Source organism: Gobius niger (genome assembly GCF_951799975.1).
Source record: "Gobius niger genome assembly, chromosome: 19".
In the NCBI taxonomy this organism is placed as follows: Eukaryota; Metazoa; Chordata; class Actinopteri; order Gobiiformes; family Gobiidae; genus Gobius; species Gobius niger.
This window is the reverse complement of record NC_136870.1, coordinates 17,328,974-17,352,896: the sequence shown is the minus strand read 5'-3', so window position 1 is coordinate 17,352,896 and position 23,923 is coordinate 17,328,974. Positions and strand designations below refer to the sequence as shown.

Genomic DNA, 23,923 nt, shown 5'->3' with positions numbered 1-23,923 from the left:
GATTAAAGTGTTATACCACTAATCACTAATCACGTTTTCAGTGGTCTTATGCATGCTATGAGTTTGACCTGGCGTGAAGCCCCGTAATATAAATATTAGAAGGCAGTGACACAGAAAGTCCAAAAATACCTTCAAGTCGTTTTAAATATTCACTGACGGCATCTGGGTCTCGGTCATCTGAGGCCTGATCAGAGATTTCTGTGTCCCTTTTTCTGCAGCTCGAGCCGGTCCTGGGTTCTACAGCAAAGTTATAATGTAGTCAATGCATTGTAAAGATGGCATGACAATAACAAACAATGATGAATGATAAGTTTGTGGTACCTCTGTAGTTGCTTTGAGGCAGCTCGCAGGAGGAGAGTTGTGCACAATAGGAGGAGGATTAAACCCCTGTTTGCTCAGTAACCAGTACGTTTTATGACTCCCTTTACCCTGTCCGGCACAAAATCAAACATGTTAAACCTGATTGAGCGTGTACATTTTAAATTGTTCTTTGAGGTCTGAACCATTCCTACTCAGTGCATTTCTATATTCTTCACAGAGATGAGTTTAAAAGCACATTTCAGGGAGCATACTGTCACTCTACTGTAAACAACTAGCTGGCTGGTTTGTGATTGGCTTTATACTTTGATGCCTAGTGCATAACAGGCTGCATTTACAGTATATATAGGACAAAACATTTTTTCAATTACAAAAACCTTTCATTTAAAAGTTGTTCAAGAGGTATATTTTTTGTTTGGATTTTCAACCTGATTATTCCCTCAGGCGGCACATCAGAGTTGCCAGATTCAATCATGAGTGTATTATATCAACAGGATAGGGTACCGCTCCTTCAGACCATGCTCCTGTTCACTCAGAGGCCGCTCTGTGGTACCTGCAGCAGAATACCCCCCTGGGCCCAGAAAGGATTTTTCTCAAAGAGCGGCTTCTCATGTGCGGCTGAAAGAGCACCTACAGTTTTCACACAGCTATTAGCTATTTTTAGTGGCATCATGGACTTTTTTCTGTTTGAAATTGTTGTCCCTAGCCTAGCCCCACTTCCTTTTAACTTTGTAAAAAAAAATACAGATGTTCTAGGTTATAGATTTACCTTCATTTCTATCTCTCCTCTTTCTTCCATCTCAAAGGATCCAGTTTGTAGAAGGATGTCTGCAGTGCACTGTGTTATGTGGATCTTTAGAGCTGATAAAAATAGGATTTGAAATTGAAATGTTTTCTATCGTTGAAGTAATATATTATAAAGACTGATACACATAAATAAATCCTTGCAGTCGTCACTCACGTAAGCTGTTACTTTCCATCCTGGACGCCATGTTGACCGTGTCACCAAACAGACAGTAGCGAGGCATCGTTGTTCCTACCACTCCTGCAACCACCGGACCTGCCCATTTCACGACAAATATCCATAAATTATCAAGAATTACATGACAGTCGTTTTTTGTCTTACCTGAATGCACCCCGACGCGAATGGCCAGACTCTCATTCTGCATGTGACGGATTCTGAAGCCTTTGATCCCGCTCATAAAATGCAGAGCCATAGTGCAGATCTCGATAGCGTGTTTGTGGCCGTTGCTGATGGGCAGACCACTCGCCACCATGTATGCGTCACCTATCGTCTCCACCTGCAAAAAACATACATTTACCGTACAAATGTTTGATATAGTAATGTGCAGTAATGTAGTATTTGAAGGAATTCTTGAGCTCGAGATCAGAATGGCTCTTGCTGTATGTATTTTTGTACATTGTCACATTCTTTGTCTGGATTCTTTCTTCAAAACCAGACATCGACCCTACTGACTTAAGCACTGAGGCGAAAACACATGTACCTTATAGACGTCGTACATCTTGATAATGTCGTCGAACAGGCTGTAGAGGTCATTGAGAAATGTCACCACTTCCATCGCTGAGCTCACGGAGCACATGGAGGTGAACCCGACAATGTCCGAGAAGAAAATGGTGACCACCTCGTAACTGCGCGGCTCCACTGACCTCCCTGCCATCAGCTGATCCGCAATATACCTGTGGAGAGAGATCATTAACTTTCCAGTGTTTATTGTTATCTTTACAAAAGCATACCGTGAGAGAAAATACCTTGGTAACATACTGGAGAGGAGCCTGTCTGCCCGGGCCTTCTCTGCCGTCAGCTGATTGGTCCGGTCTTCCACCACCTCCTCCAGATGATTCGCGTATTTCTCTAATTTGTCCACCATGTTGTCCAGTATGTTTGCGTGACTGTAGTGAACAAAAATCATGGGAATAAAAGCGCAATCAAAGCACAAAGCAAAGGAGGAGGAGGAGGAAGAGGAATAGGAGGAAGAAGAGGAAGAGGGAGAAGAGGAGGAAGAGAAAGAGGAGGAAGAGGAAGAAAAGGAATAGGAAGATGAAAAGGAGAAGAGGATGAAGAGAAAGAGGAGGAAGAGGTAGAAGAGGATTAAGAGGGAGAAGAGAAAGAGGAGGATGAGGAAGAAGAGGAGGAAGAGGGAGAAGAGGATGAAGAGAAAGAGGAAGAAGAGGAATAGGCAGAAGAAGAGGAGAAGAGGATAAAGAGAAAGAGGAGGAAGAAGGAGGAAGAGGGAAAAGAGAAAGAGGAGGAAGAGGGAGAAAAGGAAGAAGAGAAAGAAGGAGAAGAGAAAAAGGAGGAAGAGGGAGAAGAGGAAGAGGAGGAAAAAGAGGGAGAAGAGAAAGAGGAGGAAGAGGGAGTAAAGAAAGAGGGGGAAGAGCAAGAAGAGGTGGAAGAGGGAGAAGAGAAAGAGAAGGAAGAGGGGGAAGAGCAAGGAAGAAGAGGAGGAAGAGGGAGAAGAGAAAAAGGAGGAAGAGGGAGAAGAGGAAGAAGAACAAGAAGAAGAAGAAGAAGAGGGGGTCAGGAAGAGGAGGAAGAGGAAGAAGAAGTCTGTTGCTGTCCCGAGTTGAGACCAAATTCGCTGAAAGCTGGGGAGATTAAGTTACTGAATAATAAGAAAGTTATTCCAAAATCATGTGAATCAAACTATGACCATTAATCATTTCTTGTGCTGAAAGTTATGTCCCAAAGCAAACAGAAAAAGAATCAAAAAACCTGAAATCGTGATACGTTTGGTTTGGTTTCTTGTTTACACTTTGCAGCGAAGTGTAGCTTCAGGACACACACGTCATCACCAAATGAAAATATGAATTTCAACTTTTGCAGTTTATGTAACATAATGGCCTAATAATAATAATACAAAAAAAAACACTTCCTCACAGATTTGACTAAACAATTCATCTCCAATCCTTTTTGGCTCGCAACACCCCATTCGAGAAGAAACATCGCAAACGGCCACTTTCTTGAGCGCGCCCCTTGTGTCTTTTCGAGTTAGCGTATTTAGTAAGTCTCAAATTGAAACCTGTCAGGACTGGTCTCCCTCAGCTGCCTCCGAATGGACCCGAATGGCGGTCTGTGGTCCGGGTTCTCGCTCCAGCAGGCTCGGAGCAGGGAGTTGATGTTTTCCTCGCACAGCTCCGCGGACAGAGTTGGACGAAGCGGCTCCCCTTGGAACGGGGTCCTCAGCTGCATAATAATCTCTGACAGAAACATTACAGGACACGATGACATGTGCGCTTGATTTGCAGCGTCATTTCTATCCAAAAGCTTTCGGCGCTGTCAAAACACTGCTCATGTTTCATTGTGTTGGTTTATTCTCGCATGAGTACAGACAAAATAGTATATACTTTGAAATAATAAGCTCTTAAAGAGGTTTTCCAAGTCTTTCCAATTCAAAATGACCCAATACAGACGACCACTTTCTGAAAGCTCTTACCAGTGCGCTGCTAATTATTTGAGTAGCCTATTTTTATCGATCATGGAGTAGCGTGATTTAAGCTCAAACTGTTCCCTGAAAGTTGTGAAATGTGCTTAATTGGATGTTAAAAATGCATTAGGAAAGTTATTAATGACCTTGGAAAACAACTTAAACGGCTTTTTCTTGCAAAAAATAGCACACAGGGCTTTTAAGGTAATGTGGAGGATTACAATCCAGGGTTTCCGTGAGGGGAGTGTGTGTCATTAAATGAACTGCGTCAAAATTAAGGTCTTAAATGTCATTAAAAAGCATTAAATTGGATTCCAACTGGCATTATGACATTGCTAAACTATTTTTACTGCTTAAGTTAGTCAGAAACACAAAAAATATGATCCAAAACACATTTAATTGCAGTTTTGGCTTAGGTTGTGTTCAGAATTTTGCTCAAAAGTTGAGCATTGTGTCTATTCTTAATTCACATTAAGTGAATGTTTGTAATTGTTAAGAAATTAAATACGCTAAGAATATAGTATTTGCACATTACAAAGCATTCAATTTGACTATATACAGTGGTCTGATCTTAAATGTGGTCTGATCTTTATTAAAATCATAACAATGAGTAAACAGTGCTTAAACTAAGGCCACCCACACATTTACATTTTATCATATTTGTATTCACAGGACAGCATGGAATAAGTAAGTACACCGCCTGAATCTCACTGAACAGAAGCAGTTTTGTAAAGCGCAATGGTCCAAGATTCATCCTGATGAGTGAGTGAGTGTCTAATCTAGAAAGCAGTTGCTGCTGCAAAAGAAGGGTCAGCCAGCTATTTAATAGTAATATTTATTATTCAATATTTCCTCCACACGTGACGTTGTGTGTCATGTGTGGAGGAAAAACAGCAACCAACATCAAAACCCTGTCCCCACTGTGAAGTCTGGCGCAGGGAGAATCATGGTGTTTTGTTGCCAAATGTGAATGTGTGTGTAGTGTTAGTTTAAGCAGACACTGTTTACTCATTCTTATGATTTTGATAAAGATTTACTTACTTACTTTTTCTTCCCACTTTAAACCCTATACACATGCACGTATTGGTGCCTCTACAACAGCAAATGTCATTTTAAACAACCATAGCCATCAAAATAGATTAAACCTTCCACATCACCAATAGGAAACCCCGGCATCAGATGGAGTTGTTTGGTTGGTGACGTCACAAGTCAGTTTTTCTCATTCAATTCAGATTCTTGCCCTTTTGTACAGTCTATCCTAATGCCGTGGCTTTCCCCACTGTTTGAAAGCAAAACATTATTTCTACATAATGTCTGAGTTAATCCTTAAATGTCATGGCACCGACCTTTTGGCTCTAAGTTGATGTCACAGAACGGGCCAGATTTGGAGCTGTACATGAGCTCCCACATGATCATGGCGAAGCTGTAGACGTCCCCCTTTGGCGTCCCGCAGCAGTGGTGACCAACTTGTCTTAGCAGCTCTGGCGCTGTCCAGTACATCTCTACAACAGAATTAGCCAAACAAAGCCGTAACTAAGGGGAGAATATGGTTTGAATTACCAACAGCGTATTAGATGTATTTCTTTGGTGTAGCTCACGGCAATCTTAATGTAAATAAATCATTAGTTCACGCTGCATTAAGAGCCAACGTAATCCTCTCTTGTACACGCTGACCTTGATAATTGGGGTTTTCCATTGAGGCAATCTTTTGCTTCGGGCCATTTTTAAATTCCCAAAGACCAAAGCCAGACAGTTTAATCTGGAGCCTGCTGTCCACGAGACACGTGCTTGGCTTCAGGTTACCGTGAAACTTCATGCAACTTTTGTGGATGAACTCCATTCCCTCACACATGAAGAGAAACACCCAATTAATACAGAGGTCTGGCAAAACTTGATGAGCGTTTGATGCATGCGCGACTTTTCGATGACTTACATTGACGACATCATATGCAAAGGAGATCTTGAACATGCAGTCGAGCTCTGCGTCCGAAGCCAGGATATCCTAAACGTAAAGCGAGATCAGCTTAGAGATCAACTGTCGTCCGAATAAAGTCAAGAGACATCGGGTTAATCACCTTGAGGCTTCCTTTCTTGCAGTACTGCATCACTAAGCAGACGTTCGGTGGCTCAATGCACACCCCGAAAAACTGCACCAAGTTTTCATGTCTCATTTCTTTCATCTGAGTTCAGACAGATGGCCAGGCACAAAGATAAACAATGACTTCTTTAATAATAAGCTAGTCTTATCATCAAAGGTTTCACTAAATCCACACTGGTGCACATTGAACATGAGAGATACAATTAGGACAAGTCAAATTTGAGTCTTTTTAGATTGATAACTAATAATATAAATGAGTTAGGTAAGGTGACTTCAGAAATCTTATTCTAAACTCCAGGAATAATGTGTCAGTTCATGAGTGGATCTGTAAAGTAACGCTTTTGTGGATCGGCCAAAAACATTTCCAAAATCATGTTTTACATCTTTTCAGTTTGGTTCAGTTTGCCTTTTTTATTGTAGTGTGTTCCATGTAAAGAAAGGCACATTATTTTAGAAGGAGGCTCTTAAGTCGTCATCTGTACTCTGCAATTAAAGTGTCGGACTTATCTTTTACATTGAAGCTTCGTCAGTCATGCAAAAGATCTCCGGCCAAAAGGCGGACTTCATGAAGACCACTGGTAGGGTTTAACCGGTCTCAGTCCCTCCCCTTTGTTGTTTAACGACCGTACTCTCACCTGATCAAAATGCGCATGTTGGCCGGAGATCTTTAGTGTCACCGACAAAGCTTCTTGGATGAGAGGCAAATGTCCAACACTTCAACTGCAGAGTACAGATGATGACTCTAGAATCTCCGTCTTGGAACAACTCCTGTACGACTGAGAGCTTACACAGACATTTCATGTGCTTGTTTCCGTGCTACTCCATGCTAACCTGTAGATGATTTTTGGTGTGCATGAAGCCACCATTTCAGTTCACATAAAATATAAAAACCGTGAAAGAGAAATCATTAAACATAAAACAACAAATTACCACATTGAACTCTGCGATAATGGAGGGCCTCTGAATGTTTATCCCCATGTGGTCCTTCAGGTATTTGATAGCCACTTGGTTTCCCTGCAAACAGTGTTACAACTAAATATCTATGCATACTTCCATACTTCTCGACCCACATGCAAATGAAACTCAGTATTTCCTTTTTACTGGTTTATCATACAGTGGGCCCACCTGGTAAACGCCTAAGCTGGCGAAGACGTTCTCTTTCCCCATTTTATCCCTCAGGCCGAAGCTGTTATTGGAGAAGTTGGACTGGGACCCTCCGCTGCCACTGTAGCTGTGACTGTTTGTGGTGCTAAAAGATAACACTCGGTTTGTCTGTAAGCCATAAAAAAACTCATGAATATATCCAAAAGTATCATTAATGTGTGGCGTTTTTCATACATTTGGCTCCCTGACGATTAAGATGTCACTGTAGTTTATAAGCCACCAACAGGAGTCGTCCAGTTTGTTTTGGAGACGGAGCTTTTGCACAACAAGGACCCCGACGCACAGGACGGCCAGCACTCCAATACAGGGGAAAGACACTAACAAGGCCAGCAGAGCAATATCTGGGACCAAAACACAGCAAAAATAAGATGTTATCGCTCAAATGGACTCCAAAATATATAAATATAGTTGTTTGTAATAGGAAAGAAGGGCGTGCCATTGGTTAACCATTCACACAGCTCATTGTTGAAGCCACATTCTGGGTTGTCCGAGGGCGGTTTCCCCTTTGGCCAAATCAGTGAAGGGAACATTGCAGTGGGTCTGAGAAAATATCAGGTTAAAGTGAGTCAAGTGTTCAAGTCACACACACAGCCTATTGTCCAATCAGAAACCCTGCATGCTTTGGGTTGCCAGATCAGATGGCTAAAACCTTTTAAACCTAAATATATGACAACCCTTTGTGTCGGTAGTGCCATGTTAAATCAGTAAGCGTGCATTTGACCTTATCTTTAACCAAAAATACAAGCAAAGATTGAAATGACAGTTTTATTCATACCTTACTGTTTTGGTTTGGCTTTCGAAATTGAGAATGGGCACAAACTTTGTAGCATCTCCGATGTGTTGCAGGTCGTAAATGGAATAGTCCAAGTTTCTCTCGCCGTATTCATCGAAATGGACCAAACCAGAAGCACCTAAAAATGGTAATGCTAATTTTTTAAATCATAATCTTCATCACACTGCAAGAAGTGATTCCACTTCCAGCCACAAGGAGTCAGTAAAGTACGTCATTACAAGTGACACCCACAGTGACTTATTTATTTGACCTTTATCTAACCAGGAAGGACCAGGGCTTTCTGTGTGGAGTTTGCATGTTCTCCCTACGCCTATGCAGGTTTCCCCTACCACTAAAAACATGTAAAATAGGCCTGAATAAATGAGTGCGTTTACATGCAAGGGTTATCTGGATGTTCTTTGGCAATGCCCTAAACAAAAAAATATAAGAGCATCTAATCTACAATTGTATAAAAGTATCTACCAAGTGACAAAGTACTGGACCGAGCCAGAGGTGGTCAACGTACTTCATTACTTGAGTAAAAGTACAGATACTACCGTAGCTTCTGGACTATAAGTCGCCCCGGAGTATAAGTCGCACCAGCCTTGGCGACGACCTGCCTTTTTTGTTTTTTTCAGTGGTGCAGTAAGTAAGTGTCTTATTTGTCATTATGCAACTGTACAGGAGAAGCAGATACTGATACAGCCTAGTGTGCCCTCTAGTGGCTGTCAGTGTGAAAATATATTTTTCAATATATAAGTCGCACCTGAGTATAAGTAGCACCCTCAGTAAAAACTATGAAAAAAGTACAACGTAGGTACTTGTCACATATAACTCCCAATACAAGTTGCTCAGTCAATGTTTTACTCAAATAAATGCATAGAAGTGTTTTCTTTGGAAAGTACTTAAAGGGGCTAGATGCAAGTTTGCCATTTTATACTCACTACTGCCATTTCTGGTCATATGTGTAACTGCACCTTCTATATTAAGCTCGTGCATGACGGCACTTCGGACCCGAATTAACATCTTTTTGAGTGACAGTTCGTGATTTTAGAGGCAGTTGTGGTGAACAGGTCTGAGCTCATTCTACACATTAGGACATGGCTGGAACATGTAGGGGGATGAAAATACTTCATTTTAACATTTTTAAACTCCGTATAAAAATACAGTTTAAAAAGTGGTATGAAAAATAACTGAATTGTGCCCGAATTCCCCTCCTGTATGGCAACATGGTGAGGACAAACCTTCTTCTTGGTTGTGAGTCTGTTACTTTGACAGTGTATATGCACAGCGCCACACTTCATAGAGTGTCCATGACAAAACCTTTAAGCCTTACTAGAACTGTAGCAGAGTAGACAGTGTTTCAAATGTAATGGAGTAAAAGTAATAAGTTCTCAGCAATAATACTACTCAAGTAAAGAACAGATTCACAACACCTCAAGTACCGTAAGTAAATTTACTTTGTTACAGACCACCTCTGCCACTCACTAGAGGCAAGTAACATATGTCCTTTACCCCTAAACTAGAAACTGGAAGTCCAAGCTTATTCTGAATTACTTTTGGCATACATTGTTTCTAATGCCAGTCTCCATTACCCATTACACAGCTACAATCCATGAAATTAATGCATTGTAATAATAAAATAATTTACCGTAAAATCTAATGTTGTGCTTGTTTTTCAGTCTCAAAAGAAGCTCCTGTCCGTCATGAGGATCTTTGCCATCTTTGAGGACTTCTTTTATTCCCATCGTATACAGAAGCACAGCATCATGGAGGTAAGCGGCGTAGGGACTAACCTGGAGAAAAAAACGTTGACTTGCATTCATGTAGCTTTCTATAGTCAACAATCTACACCATTATATTTCATTGCGTGCTTACCTCTCTCTCTGACGTGAGGTTACTTTTGAACGGGGGCCTTTTCAGCTTCTCGTAAACTTGCTCAAAGAAGTCGTAATACTCGTACCCCTCGTAGGATTTCTGACCGATCACAAAAGCCATATCAAACGCTCTTATGGCCGCCTGGTTGACGCGGTTGTTCAGCGCATATTTCCACATGTTGTCCTGCTCAGGGACAGCAGCACAAGTGAGACGCTTTGTAATTTGTAATCATTATCTAAACATTAGTCGAGGATTAGGGCTTTCAGTGATATTTGTGTTTTTTTTTAGAGAATTACTCACCACTTTGCCACTGACCTCAAAATGTTGGACCAAGAAGAAAACATAGTCCCCGTTCATTAGGCCCTGGCGCTCAGCCTCCATCAGGAGAGCCATAGAGTCCTCACTGTTTGTTATCACCACAATAACTTCAAAATAGCAAAATGTTATATCTTTATAATATACTGTTGGAAGAAAAACATTATTTTCTGTTTGGATGTTTTAGATATTATGTAAAGTACAGTTGCAACAGTACAAGCATCTTTGCAGACACATAAAAGAAAAGAGTTAGCGGGTAATGTGATTTATATTTGAGCATCAGTTAGTATAGAAATAGAATCAATAGGTCTGGGACAAAATATCGGATCGGATTTGGATCGCAATACTTTGTGCTGCTCCTTTGTTTTACCGTTACATTTTGTGTTAATGCACTTTCTGATCTAAACACTTCAGTAAATGTGAAATGGCATTGGGCTTATAAACTTTGGACACACGACAACGCTAGGTAAACATATTACAAGTCATAATTACGTTTTCTATCGCAATACATATCGGATCGGCCCCTGAGTATCTTAATGCGTATCGGATTGTGTATATAATAGTATATAATCCTTAGAAAAATTATATTCTAATTTTGGTTTGAATATTATAGAATATTCTAACTGTATCAGTTATCATTATAACTGATACAGTTATAATGATATATAGAGTTATATATATCATTATAACTGTATCACATATAAATGATACAGTTATAATGATTCTCGACCGTTGCTTTGGGATCCACCATCAACAACATGATCATGAAAGAGTTAACCCAAAAAAAATAATTAACTCCTACTTATAATAAAAAAGACGTTTTGCAGCTGGATCATGTTATGATATATATATGTCAATTAATACAGTAATTCTGCACACGGAATCTGTAGATAAAGCATTGATTACTGGTCTGCCTATCAAAAACTATTAAAAAAATAGTACATTAAATAGTGCATTTCACAGATAGGATTCACCTCGTGCCACTGTTGCTATAAACTTGACATTATTGTAGAGGAGCTGAGGGTTGCTGGTGTCGAACTTGGCAGTTCCGGTCAGTTTGAACTTCTGTCTGAGCGGCTCCTCCACGGTCTTCCACAGCGCGTCCACTTTGTCCCACGTGTTTGAGTCCAGGCCTCCTCCGATCATCGCCACGTGCCTCCACCCGAAAAACTCCAGCGTCTTCACCAGCACCTCTGCGCTCCTCTTCAGGGGAGGCACGATTTTCACATAAGAGTCGTAGATAATACTGTTGTCCATTTTGGAGGACTGGCCCACGAAGCCGAACATGGGGATGTTCCATGTTGACGCAATGAGACCAGTCACCTGTGAAGAAAAAACACAAGGTCTTTGATATGAACATATACAGCATGTTTAAGGGGTTAAAATGATGATGCTTTATAAAGGAAAACACTGTATTGTCTATATATTGTCTGTGACACAGTGGCTTCCAGAGATTCAAACAAATAGGTCTCAACTTTTCTGAAAGAATTTGAGTAAAGGGATAGCCTTTTTATGTTATTTATTGTGCCAGAATAACATTAAGTTATATTTACAAGTGAAAGTAAATATAACTTAAAGGCACACTGCGCAACATTTAAGATTGGGCTACACTGTTGCCAAGCAATACAAAACATGCTCCTAATGACCAGCGAGATGCAGAAAAAATATTTTTGCAGTGGGTAATCAAAGAATGGTTTTGGATGAGGACTTCACCTATTAAAATCTCATTTGGCTCCCTTTGGTTAACATCTCCATGGTGACGAGCTGGAGACGTCCCGCCCCCAGTAAAGTTACAAGTCAGATCTAGGAGATGTGAGCCGCTCATAGTTTGTTCATTTTGTAACAAATAACTGCAATAAAAAAAGATGTCTGTGTTTCATTCTATTTTTTTTTTTATTGAAATGTCACATGGTGGCTTTAATTTTTTTGGTAAATGGTCTCAACTTATATAGCGCTTTTCCAACTATGTTAGACACACTAAATTGACCTTTTGAAATTTTTTTTTAAAGTTGAACAAATCCATGTCTCTGCTATTCATCAAACATTTTAAAGAGACAAACCTCTGCCTCTTCAGGACAGGCTGGTCCGAACAGCGCAGACACGTTCTCCCTCCACACCTGATGAATGAACCCTCCCAGGGACGCCTTAGGGTTGCAGTCTGTATCCGTGAAGACGAAATCCAGCGTGTAGTTCCCCAACATGGACGGATTCTTGTTGACCTTCTCCACTGCGATCTGGATGGCCGCCCCGAGCCTTAGTGCGCTGAACGGGTAAGACATGTTCCAAGGGGCCTGAAAACCAATAAGGATTTTGTTATTGGAGTCGTTTGTGCCGTTAAGGCCGGCGGAGGCAGCGGTGGTTGCGACAAACGTGATGAAGACGAGCTGGGCGAGGGTCATCGCGGTCACAGGTAATGCTAATCCTTCAGGTGTGCAAATGAGGGGCTTAAATGTTCACCCAGGAAACCAGGTTTAAATACCCACAGGCAAACCCCCCATGGGAAAAGAGGGGAGAGAATGGAGAGGGAGGAGTACAGGTGTGTGGGTAGTGTAGGTGTTAATGCAATGGTTCATGTACCTGTAATGTGTAATAATGATTAAAAAAAAGTAATTCACCAAAGACCAGTGTTGGGGGTAACGTATTACAAAAGTAACGAGTTACGATTACAAAAATGTATTACTTTTTTCATTAACTAAGGAGTATAACATATTACTTAAACAAAATACCGGAATATATTAGTCATTACAATTCAAGTAACTCGAGTTATAAGTGCATTTAAATGTATGAAGGAAAAAAAGCCAAACTCCCCCCAAATAATGGACACTGATGCATAAGTATATGTATAATTAACGTCAAAACAAAACAGAAAGAATGGGGGAATGAGAAAGAAAAGATTATTTTCAGTTTATATTTTGCCAAAAGTGACTCAAAGTACTGTAACTCAGCTACATTTTTGAAACAGTAATGTGTAATACAAATATGTTACATTTTTAAAGCTGTAACTACTTACACAGAATATATAGCAGTTTCTAAGTAACTCGCCCAGCACTGCCCAAGACCCATACACATGTAGAAAGTGTTTCCTGTGTCTCCTTAATGAATGAATGAATGAATGAATGAATGAATGAATGAATGAATGAATTGCCTACACTATGGCTTAAATAGAAATCAAAAATGTAAAACGTCTGAATACTGCAATAAATGCGACACTTTGTCTTTTACATGTAACTACTAAGAATTGTTTCACTAGATGGCGCCCTTGCTGGTAAAACTTTTTTTTTTTTTTTTTATCAACAAAGCAAAGTGTCTTAAGTGTGCTACAGGTCAATTCAGAAAGTTTTTATTGTTTTAGATAAAAATAAAGATAAAAAAAATACATATGGCTATCTCCACCAAATTACATAACGGAAATCAACCTTATCTTTCCTAACCATAAAACGTGTCAAAAGTTCAATAGGCCACTCGCTACTTTCATCGGCCCCACCTCTTCACCTCTTATGCGTAATGCAAACAATACAATTAGCATCAGGTCAGTGATGTAAACTGCGGACTATTATAAACGTGTGGTTTACGGTGAAGGTGAAAAGTGTCTCGTATTCCTCCAGGATGCGGATTGTGCTTGATCAGGGCCGTGAAAAAGCCGTGCAGAGGCGGCAGAGAGCGGCAGAGGGCGGCAGGGGCAGGTCGGGCCGTGTCACGCTCACACCTGCGCGCGGTTGTGCTAATGAGTGACCGCACGTGGATGGCACTTCAGGTCCGTGGCACGTTTCAGCTGGGTTTGCTCCGCTGGGGTTTACTCCTCCTGCGCCCCTGTTACTTCCTCCATCAGGTAAACACGAGACCAACAGGCAAAATGAACATCTCATCATTACAGGTTGATTAAAAAAATAAAAAATAAAAGGCCTCCACAGTGGATAATAAAGGAAGACAATGGGGATTCAGAAAATTCACTAAATTCATTGTGTGATGGGTTAGATATATCACCAATTGTATTATTATGTTTTAATTTTGCTCACATTTTCTGTGTTTATTTTTTAATTTCCTTATCGGTTTCCTGCTAACATCACTTCCTTCCTTACATAATTGCCACTGTGCAATCATAACATATGGGCCATGGTCTACTATCTACTATCCATCAGAAGGTGAAGGCCGGGTGATCATGACTTCCTAAACTACACTGCAACCTGTGCAAAATTAAATTTTCTCTGACACGGTTTCTTTAAACCCCACCAAGGATTAGATTACAGACTATCCGGCTAATCCACTGATGAATCAAGTTTGTGTCAATGATGAGATACTGTGTGTATTATGTTTCGCTCTAAAATGGTTTATTTCACTGATCATTCCTAATTCCTACAACTTTCTTCTATAAGTTGTGTTTATTGAGTTCTAAAGCTGTGTTGTGCAAGTGAAAGTCTGGAAATGTGTTTATTTAAGATAGAAGAATTTGTACAAGAGGTTTTTCACTATCTATCTTATTTTCACTTGTTTGCACAATACACTGCTTAAGTACAGGCTTGGGCGACTTTTAGTTGCACTTTGAGCCTGATCTTGACGAGATAAATTGTGACCTTTTAACCTTTCAACTGGTGTGACACCTGTATGGTTGCATCTTGACACATGCAAATAATTATGTGGAATAAAATGTCCTTTGTTTATTAACTTTGCATGTGTAATCAACAAATCTATACCGTTTGAAATATATATAACAAATATGTTAATGGAAGACATTGTGACAGCAGTGAAATCTGCACTTGTTTTATCTGTTGTTGTGGAGTAGACTGAGGCCAAGGTGCAAAGGTTTGTCTCAGATGTTTTTATGGGTTTCTTGTTCAGAGCTGAGGAGGATCTCTCCTTCAGTGTCACTGCAGCAGTGCACCAGCAGGACCGGCCTAGACGGTCGTGGGTCAACAACAGGTAAGAGGGGACTCTTCCTAATGCCACACTGTACAAGTGTTTCATGTAAACGGAATATTTAATGCTGTAAGTCATTTAGTAAAATATATTACAAGGACTAATTCAGACTTTTAAAGATTATAAATTAACAACAACATAGATTACATTTTTTGGTTGCTGCTGATGTGATCTATTGTTTAATTCCCACGTCCTCTAATGCACACTATGTTGGCTCTTAGTCCAGGGTCTTCACTTACATTCTTATATGAACGTGGTACAGTTTGGTTTCTCTAAATTGAAAATCAACTTTTTCTGTCAAAGCAATATAAGATGCAAATATTTTATTTCTACTGTTCAAAAACATGTCCATACTATACTGTATGCACTAAATTAAGTCTGAAATCCTGATGTGATGTAATATTTATTTAACTTTTGAATGGAATAATTAAAAAAAACACATTAAAACATAATATCAATGTAAATCTGGCCGTGGGTTTATAATTTGGCTTGGTCTAGAAATGTCCTTGCAAATTAAAAGGCAGATCATGTGCTGACTGCCTCCTAGTGGTCCAAAAGAATATGGCACACACAAGCTCTGAGATGAATGTGTTTTAGATTTTGAAGCTTCCTCCTCTAAACAGACTGTTTTCCTCAAGTTGCTGAACATTATCCCTCTGACCTTGCATTTAAATGGGGCTTTAAATGTGATTTTGACATTCTGTCCTTGGCAGCACCATGGAGTGCCTGTTCCAGTTCCTGTTCTCGCCTCTGCCGACTTCAGCCATCATCTCGCTGTTCGCTGTGGCAGCTGCTACTCTGTATTACCTCAACTCCAGACCCAGCCCTCTGCGCCCCCCAGTGGACCTCCAGTGTCAGACCGTCGGCATCAAGGTAACCCAGAAAAGTATACGCCGCAAAGAGACCGTGTTTAATGTTTGCAGATGAGATTGTGATCCTTGGTAACGGGAAGAAGCCGTGCGCAAAGGGGCAGGAGGGAAATTACCTGACAAAGGCTGAGTCTAGCTTTGAGGATGTCGACGATGAATAGAATGAGATGAAGTTGTCCAGTGAAGATGGTTTGGACTTGAACAGAGGAGAGATTGTGAGAGATATTAAAATGTTGAGATTAGAGCTTCCATGGAGGCCTAGAGGAGAACCCTAGAAGAGATTTGTGGATTTGGAGGAGGAGGATTGGTTTATTGAATTCTCTGTGAAAAAAATCATTTTAAAGTAAATAATTGTTTAACATATTAATTTAAATGACTCTAAACAAGCCTTTTGTTCTTTCTGTGACTCATGGGACTAAATTGTTTTCAGAAGCCCACTCTACAAAAAGCAAATATCAAGCATTGGCTTAAATGACTTGAACTGAGGAAATATATCTTGTTTTGAGGGGTTTTCACTCATTTAGAGCTTTTTCCTGATCTGACCAAGATTATTTTGCTAGTTTGAGGACATTTCAGACTGGTGCGATGGTAAATCTCGCTTGAAATAAGAAAGTAAAACTGCTAATGGGACAAGACAATTTTTCTTACCCGATTGGCAGAGACACTTGCTTGAAATAAAGGTGAAATGTATTGAAACAAGTCAAACATCTCAGAACAAGTGAAATAATCTAGGTCAAATGACCAACTACATCTTAAGTCAAAACAACACAAATTTTGATTATTATGCTCAAATTGAGACATCTAAACTAATCTAGTAAATTACTTGTTGCAGTGCAATAGTCTGATAGTATCTGTATTTGTATTTTACTGTTGTCCTGTCTCTCTTACGACAATCACAAGCAATAACCTGCGATAAAATAATCTCCGATAACTATATCTTCAGCTCAAAGAAAAGTTAATACATTCTGACGTGTCACACAATTGTCACTAAACTGTTTTTATTCTAGATGTATGTGTGGTATCTGTCATTCATTTTCTGCTGTACTGCGCACCTCTCCACATTACACACAGTAATGTACCCTTGTTTTCTATCCTCAAATTGCCACTGTGTTGATGTCTTTTAGGATGGAGCCCGTAAGAGCACAATGGTGGATGATAACAACAACCTGCTGTCCTTTTTCTACGACGACGCAAAGACCATATATGAGGTTTTTCAAAGGGGTTTGAGAGTCTCTGGTGAGTAGTGGTTTTGCCCGTGATGGCTGGTCTATAGTTGAAAGTTTCTGAATTGAATAATCATAATTTTGCAGTGAGAAACGGTGTCTATTTGCTATCCTTTACATACACTTCACACTTCTTTGGTTCATTTGCCTCTTAGCTCATTAAAATGGAAATACTTTGCTGATGATCCCCTGTGACATATTGTTGTTGTTGTTGTAGGCAATGGACCTTGTTTGGGCTACAGAAAACCTGGACGGCCCTATCAGTGGTTGAAGTATCAGCAGGTATAGCTCCCAAATGTAACATAATATTCAAATTAATACCCATTAGTTTGTAGTAATTTATATGTTTGTGTTTAGGTGTCTGACAGGGCAGAACATCTGGGGTCTGGGCTCCTTCACAAAGGCCTAAAGCCCGGAACAAACACTTTCATCGGGATCTTTGCTCAAAACCGACCAGAGGTAAGAACAGTCTGAGATGAGGCTGCATTATAAATGTATTGTATGAAAGGTAGTGGTTCAAAATTAACCCCTCTCTCTCGTCTGCAGTGGATCATTGGTGAAATGGCCTGCTATGCTTACTCTATGGTGGTTGTCCCGCTCTACGACACACTGGGACCTGAAGCGCTTGTTTTTATCATCGACCGAGGTTTGAGCACACGCTTTTCTTTTTTATTGTAATAAAATAGACACCGATTATTAGTTGGCTTAATTTTATTATGCTTTATTATGCTTTTCACATGCACCAGCCCCAAGTGTTTGATGTGTATGGTCCTTTTTTCTTATTTTGTCAGAATGAATACAATTTGCATGTGGTTTCTCTTCGTCATAATGCACTTATAGAAAAGATTAGTTGAGTTGTCAGTCCTGAGTTGGTTTTACCCCCTCCCCTGTATATTACCGTAATGCATTTTTCCTAATGTTTCAGCTGAGATTTCCACGGTCCTGTGTGACAGCCAAAGCAAAGCTCAAACGTTGCTGCAGAACATGGAGAAAGGCCAGACCCCAGTCCTTAAAACCGTTGTGGTCATGGACAGTTTCGACGCGGAGCTGGTGGAGCGCGGGAGCAAGTGCGGAGTGGAGGTCGTTTCTATGCAGGACGTCGAGGTAATGTAGCGATTTAGTGAAAGCCTGAGATCTTAATATAATGTCAAACTTTGATTATTTTTCTTTTTTCTTTTAGACTCTGGGTAAAGACAATCTTCAAAAGCCCATAGTGAGTTTTTTCCTATTCATTAATATGCAGGATGCTCTGAAGTTAGAAAATAATACTATTGATATCTAAATTTTTTTTTTTTTTGTTGAGTCACATAAACGCTGCTCTTCTTCAACAGCCGCCAAAGCCAGAGGATCTCAGTATTGTGTGTTTCACCAGTGGCACAACAGGTAGAGTGAAATATCAAAAAGGTGAAAACAGCGTCCAAATGATCGGTTTTCATTTGCTTTTTGAAACGTCGTAGGAAATCCAAAGGGAGCGATGCTGACCCATGAAAACGTGGTGTCGGATGCAGCTGGAGCCTTTAAGACATTTGAGGTATTAACAATGTTCTTTGCTTCCTCTTGTGGTATTGCTTGTGGTATAAGATGATTATTTTATTTCCAGTCAACAGTGGTTCTGACCCCTAAAGATGTCACCATCTCCTTCCTGCCTCTGGCACATATGTTTGAAAGAGTTGTGCAGGTATGTGACCTTTTTATACAGCATAACCTTTACACTACTTATATTTACCAATACCATGTACTGTAATTCATAATAAACTTCATTACTTTGAAATTGCTGAGTAGTTTTGATTATACTGTGTGTTCAATGGTATGTAGTCTGTGCTTAGCCTCTTCATGAACACAAATAGCAGTATTGCATAGCTATGTTTGAGATAACGTTTCAGCAGAGCCGCCTTCTGATTAGTCTTTTTTGAGCCGCTTGCTTTTTGTATTGCATTTAAAGAAAATAAATACTTAGTAAATAACCTTAGCCCCTTCATAAAACCACTTTCTCAAAAGTTGTCATTGCAGTTAAACCATTTTAACTTCACATGGCTCAAAATGTTGCAAAAGAATTTAGTTTGGCCCAGAATTGGAGAGAGCATTTTGTAATTTGTTCCCAGGTGGTAACATATGGAATTGGAGCGAGGGTGGGGTTCTTCCAGGGCGACATCAGACTTTTACCCGATGACATGAAGACACTACAGCCCACAGTTTTCCCAGTGGTTCCACGGCTCCTCAACAGGGTCTATGACAAAGTGAGTGATGCCTGAACACATCTGTAAACTTGAGATTGTGATTATTTGACGACCTCTCTTAAAACACACACAAATACTGCTATAATCTCAATGATTTTCTTTGAACAGGTTCAAAGTGGCGCAAAGAGTCCTTTTAAGAAATGGCTGCTGAACTTTGCTGTGGAGATGAAGTACGCTGAAGTGAAGGATGGCATCGTCAGGAAAAACAGCATTTGGGACAAGCTCATTTTCAATAAAGTTCAGGTAAAGATTAATCTATACTAAGTACAAATTACAAAAGGGGTGACGAACGCAAAATTGTTTTGACGTATGCTTCAATGTTTAGGAGTCTTTTGGTGGTCGAGTGCGGATGATGATCACAGGAGCAGCTCCGATCTCTCCCACGGTCCTCAACTTCCTCAGGGCTGCACTGGGCTGCCAGGTAACACTTACCGTATTTTCCGGATTTTAAGTCGCACTTTTTTCATACTTTGGCTGGGTGGTGCAACTTATACTCATGTGCGATTTATATATATATAATATATAATTTCACACGTTATTTTCACACTGACAGCCAGATAGACGTGAACCAGTGAACCAGTATCTGCTATTCAGTCTGAACACAAATCAAAGAAAACAAAATCATACTCCAGTAGTGAAATATGCAGCTGAAAACAGTAATCGAGCAGCAGAAAGAAAGTGTGGAGTGAGTGAGAAACTGGGGATAAGTGGAGGTTACTCTTACTGCAATGAAGAAAACAAAAAAAGCTCGATGGCTACAGCTAGAGGGTGAACAACCTGCTGCAGTGAGGCTGGTCAACGGTGCACCAGGGTGGCTGGTGCGACTTGTACTCCGGAGCAACTTTTTTTCTTCGTCTTTATGCATTTTGGCTTGTGTGACTCCAGAGCAACTTATAGTCCGGAAAATATGGTTCTCTAGTATAAGACAAGATTGTGGTTGAGATGTGAGGCTGAACAAGTTACTGTTAGAGAATTAACAATGGTGTTTGAGACGATAGATGAAGAATAGGCAGCAGTCTGGAAGTTTATTTACCATCAGTGCGGGACCTGGAGACATGAACTCGAGACATTGCGCTAGTCCTACCATTCAAGTCTGTCTATGCTCCCACAGAAGGATAAATTCCCTCTCGAGTGTCATACTGATACGCAGGCGAGTAGGCGCTTGAGCACCACAGTCAAGGCTATGACAGAGATTGTACGACTTTACAGCTTGACCCGGTATGGTAAATAGCGATTTAATGTTATACTCCAACAGTTACATGCTTTTTCACCACATGCAAGTGTAATTGACATTGCCCAGTCTTGTATGTTTTACATGGGGAGTTAAAAAGATTGATACTTTCCCCTGCAGGTTTCTTTCAAATGATCCGCCTCCTTGCATTATTGCCTAAGTTATGTTGCACCATGTTTTGATAGTAAAGTTACACTGATTTTTACCCGCAGATCTTTGAGGGTTACGGTCAAACGGAGTGCGCCGCGGCCTGCACCTTCACCGTGCCAGGGGACGTCACTGCAGGTGTGTAGCCCTCACATTAAACTACCAGTAAAACAAAGAGCATGTGATGCAATATAATTAAGCTAATAACTCTATCCAGGACATGTGGGGATGCCTCTGCCCTGTAACTTTATTAAGCTGGTGGATGTTGAGGAGATGAATTATTTTGCCTCCAATGGTGAAGGAGAAGTAAGTGATTTATGTCTTGATACTTCAATATTCTCAAATCTCAAATGTGTACTTTGTAGGTATTGTGGCTGAGACGGGAGTGATGGTGAACCAGTAGCTGTAGTAATTGTAGTATTTACTGTCATACTTTAAATCATTTTGTACACTTACTCATTAAACCAATTTAATCACTTTGTAGCTCTTGGGACACATTAAAAAGATGTTTGTTTGTGCACCAGGTTTGCATCAAGGGCAGAAATGTGTTTACGGGATACTTGAAGGACCCGGAGAAGACGGCAGAGGCGCTGGATGAAGACGGTTGGCTGCACACTGGAGACGTTGGGAAGTGGCTACCGGTGGGAATGAAAGAATCAGATCTGCTTTTTTGTCATCATGTCTCAGTTTCGCATAATAACCTCATTTTCTTAATCTAGAGCGGAGTTTTGAAAATCATCGACCGCAAAAAGAACATATTCAAGCTCGCTCAAGGAGAGTACATTGCACCGGAGAAGATTGAAAACGTGTACGTGCGCAGTGGACCAGTCGCTCAGGTGTTTGTGCACGGAGACAGTCTTCAGGTAGCGCCGCATTACGCCAATATGAAAGTGACACACGACGAAAGTTTTTACTAAAACGCAACTATGATTCTGCCTTAGTCCTGCCTGGTCGCCATCGTGGTCCCAGATGCAGAGGTTTTGCCTGGTTTTGCCAAAGATCTGGGAATTGAAGGCAGTTTAGAGAATCTGTGTAAAAACAAGGTAATGCCAAAACACTCACAGCTCAACGGCTCACAGTACTATGATTATTGATTTTGTTTTTTTCCTTTGCAGGAAATCAAGAAGGCCATTATTTCAGATATGACAAAACTAGGAAAAGAAGCTGGACTCAAGTCATTTGAGCAGGTCAGTTCATGTTTTATTATTATTTTTTTAATTGTACTTTTTTTTTTTATTCATTATTTGTTTTTGTTTTTTTATTATTATTGTTTTATTTTATTTTATTTTTAATTTATTTTAATTTATTTATTTATTTTTTATTTTATTATTTTTTATTTAAATGTATTTAAATGTATTATTTAAATGTTTTTTTTTTTGTGTGTGTCTTTTTTGGGGGGGAAATTTACATCCTAAATTAATGGGATCATATTCATACCCCACATGAACAATGACAATGAGAACATAACAGTGTAAACGGGGAAAAAAATAGCAACTATAAATTAGGGCAGCACAATGCTAGCCTAGAGTTTCTTGAAATTATTATTGTAATTTTAGGTGACGCAGTATCCATTTAGTGACAACTATTTATTTGCAGGCACAGCCTTCTTTCAATGTGCAATTTACTCATTTTTACTTACTTTTTAGTTGAGTTGATACGGTTTAGTTTAGTATTGTACTAATATTATTGCATTAATCAAGACATTGTAATTGTTTCGCCTCCAGCATTGCAATAACCTTTCTCAACCAATGAATGTGCTTTACATTCAAAAGTACATCTGTAAAATGTTAAATACATCAACATTACCGTGACTTAACCTTGCTGTGAATCTCCCCGGTCGCGCTTATCTCTTGTGTATCTGTTATCTGCAGGTGAAAGACTTGCACCTTCACCCGGAGATGTTCACGATTGAGAACGGACTCCTGACCCCGACGCTGAAGGCCAAACGGGCCGAGCTCAAAGCACTGTTCCAGCCTCAGATCGATCAGCTGTACTCCAGCATGCAATAACTCCACTCCTGTTATAATATGTTTCATAATAAAACATGAATTGTGTATTACCCGTTGTCATTATTACTCATTATCAGGCATGTAGGTTTCTTTATGTGAAAAGGTGAAAGTTCCTATTGATTGCAGAACATAACACCTTGACTTTTTTCAATGAAGGTAACTCATATTTGTAATTACATTGTTAAATCGGCCAGTGGTTTCCTCAACTTTTCATTCATTATGGCGACATGCTTGGCTCTATACTAGGATCATAAAACAAAATCCTTTACAATCTTCTCTCAGATTTGGAGTATGCACTACATTTAAGTCTCCTCTATGCATCCGTGTTTTAATAATCGAGGCTCTTGGCTTTGAACTGGGGGTATGTTTTTTCCCGTGGGAACACTGCCCTCTTGCGCCGGGATCTTTGGTTTCACCCGCTCTGTCCCGGAGCAGCAGCGGGATACTTCACTTTACTTTCACCTGGAGTTTCCCTGCGGCTCGGCGCACCGTGAGTCCCTTTTTTCTGCTGCTTTTTTTTTCTCTCAGCCAAAAATCTTACAATCAATCCGCTTTGGGACTAACAAACCAATGCCAGCGGCGCGTGACTTTGAACGTCGGCTCTCCTCCGTGCGTAAAGTTTGGTCCCTCGCTCCACAACTCTGTACCTGTGAACGGGAGCAGCTGCACACTCCACCAACATGGCTTCTTCCGCCACAGGTGACCACGAAGAGCAGGTAAGCGGACTTTAAGCTCTGTTATCTTTCGGTAAACGACACGGCTGCGGTATCTTGAGACGTATAGCAATGGCGTGTCGTACGAGAAGTCATTACAATTGAGCCCACGGGCATGGCGCATAGTTTTGAGAGACTAAATTCCTGTTTAGGCAACTCGGCGCTAGAAAGTAACGAAGTATTTTTGTCACGCTTGATAACTGTACATGGTTTGTCTCTTAAATTGCTGTACTTTTATTAGATTTTTGTCCATACATGAATGGTTAATACTGTCACGCTTTTTCTCCCACTGTACGGCTGTGCATTGGAGTGGAGGGACAGCTGAGTTTGCACATAACCTTTTGCATGCGCTCGTGACAGTTATCAGAAGTGACTGATCTACCTGTAGCTGTTTGCTAACTTTGCAAGCTAACCATGACTTATAAATCAATGTAATGCTGCAGTGACAGTCATTTGTTAAAGGCTACCTAATCCACATGTACTCATAATGGATACTGGGGGAGATTTTGGCATAAAGGAAATAAAACTCCCAATGCAGCAATAATCATCCTGTTCATACATTTGCCCGGACTGGACTGGTGACATCATT

General features: G+C 40.3%; 2 protein-coding genes across 2 annotated transcripts; one reads left to right on the top strand and one right to left on the bottom strand.

Annotated features, from left to right (window-relative positions):
• Positions 1-141: 141 nt before the first annotated feature.
• Positions 142-12,390, bottom strand: gucy2g (guanylate cyclase 2g; the record flags this gene model as incomplete). Its single annotated transcript, XM_079576773.1, has 22 exons — positions 142-237; positions 322-429; positions 1,088-1,179; positions 1,280-1,378; positions 1,445-1,619; positions 1,824-2,016; positions 2,089-2,229; positions 3,360-3,537; positions 5,111-5,266; positions 5,439-5,607; positions 5,698-5,766; positions 5,840-5,944; positions 6,793-6,876; positions 6,988-7,134; positions 7,201-7,367; positions 7,463-7,566; positions 7,802-7,937; positions 9,450-9,594; positions 9,677-9,859; positions 9,992-10,101; positions 10,966-11,314; positions 12,052-12,390. The coding sequence occupies 22 exons, from the start codon at positions 12,388-12,390 to the stop codon at positions 142-144; spliced, it is 3,345 nt and encodes a 1,114-aa protein (XP_079432899.1).
• acsl5 (acyl-CoA synthetase long chain family member 5) lies at positions 12,167-22,622 on the top strand. The gene is made up of 23 exons (XM_079577699.1): positions 12,167-12,261; positions 12,331-12,401; positions 14,828-14,908; positions 15,619-15,778; positions 16,899-17,010; positions 17,215-17,279; positions 17,355-17,456; positions 17,544-17,643; positions 17,923-18,101; positions 18,178-18,210; positions 18,329-18,380; positions 18,455-18,528; positions 18,598-18,675; positions 19,100-19,234; positions 19,343-19,477; positions 19,560-19,655; positions 20,678-20,750; positions 20,830-20,918; positions 21,137-21,253; positions 21,332-21,475; positions 21,554-21,655; positions 21,728-21,799; positions 22,484-22,622. Exons 4-23 carry the CDS (start codon positions 15,623-15,625, stop codon positions 22,619-22,621), a joined length of 2,052 nt encoding a protein of 683 aa, XP_079433825.1. The 5' UTR covers positions 12,167-12,261; positions 12,331-12,401; positions 14,828-14,908; positions 15,619-15,622; the 3' UTR covers position 22,622.
• Positions 22,623-23,923: the final 1,301 nt, after the last annotated feature.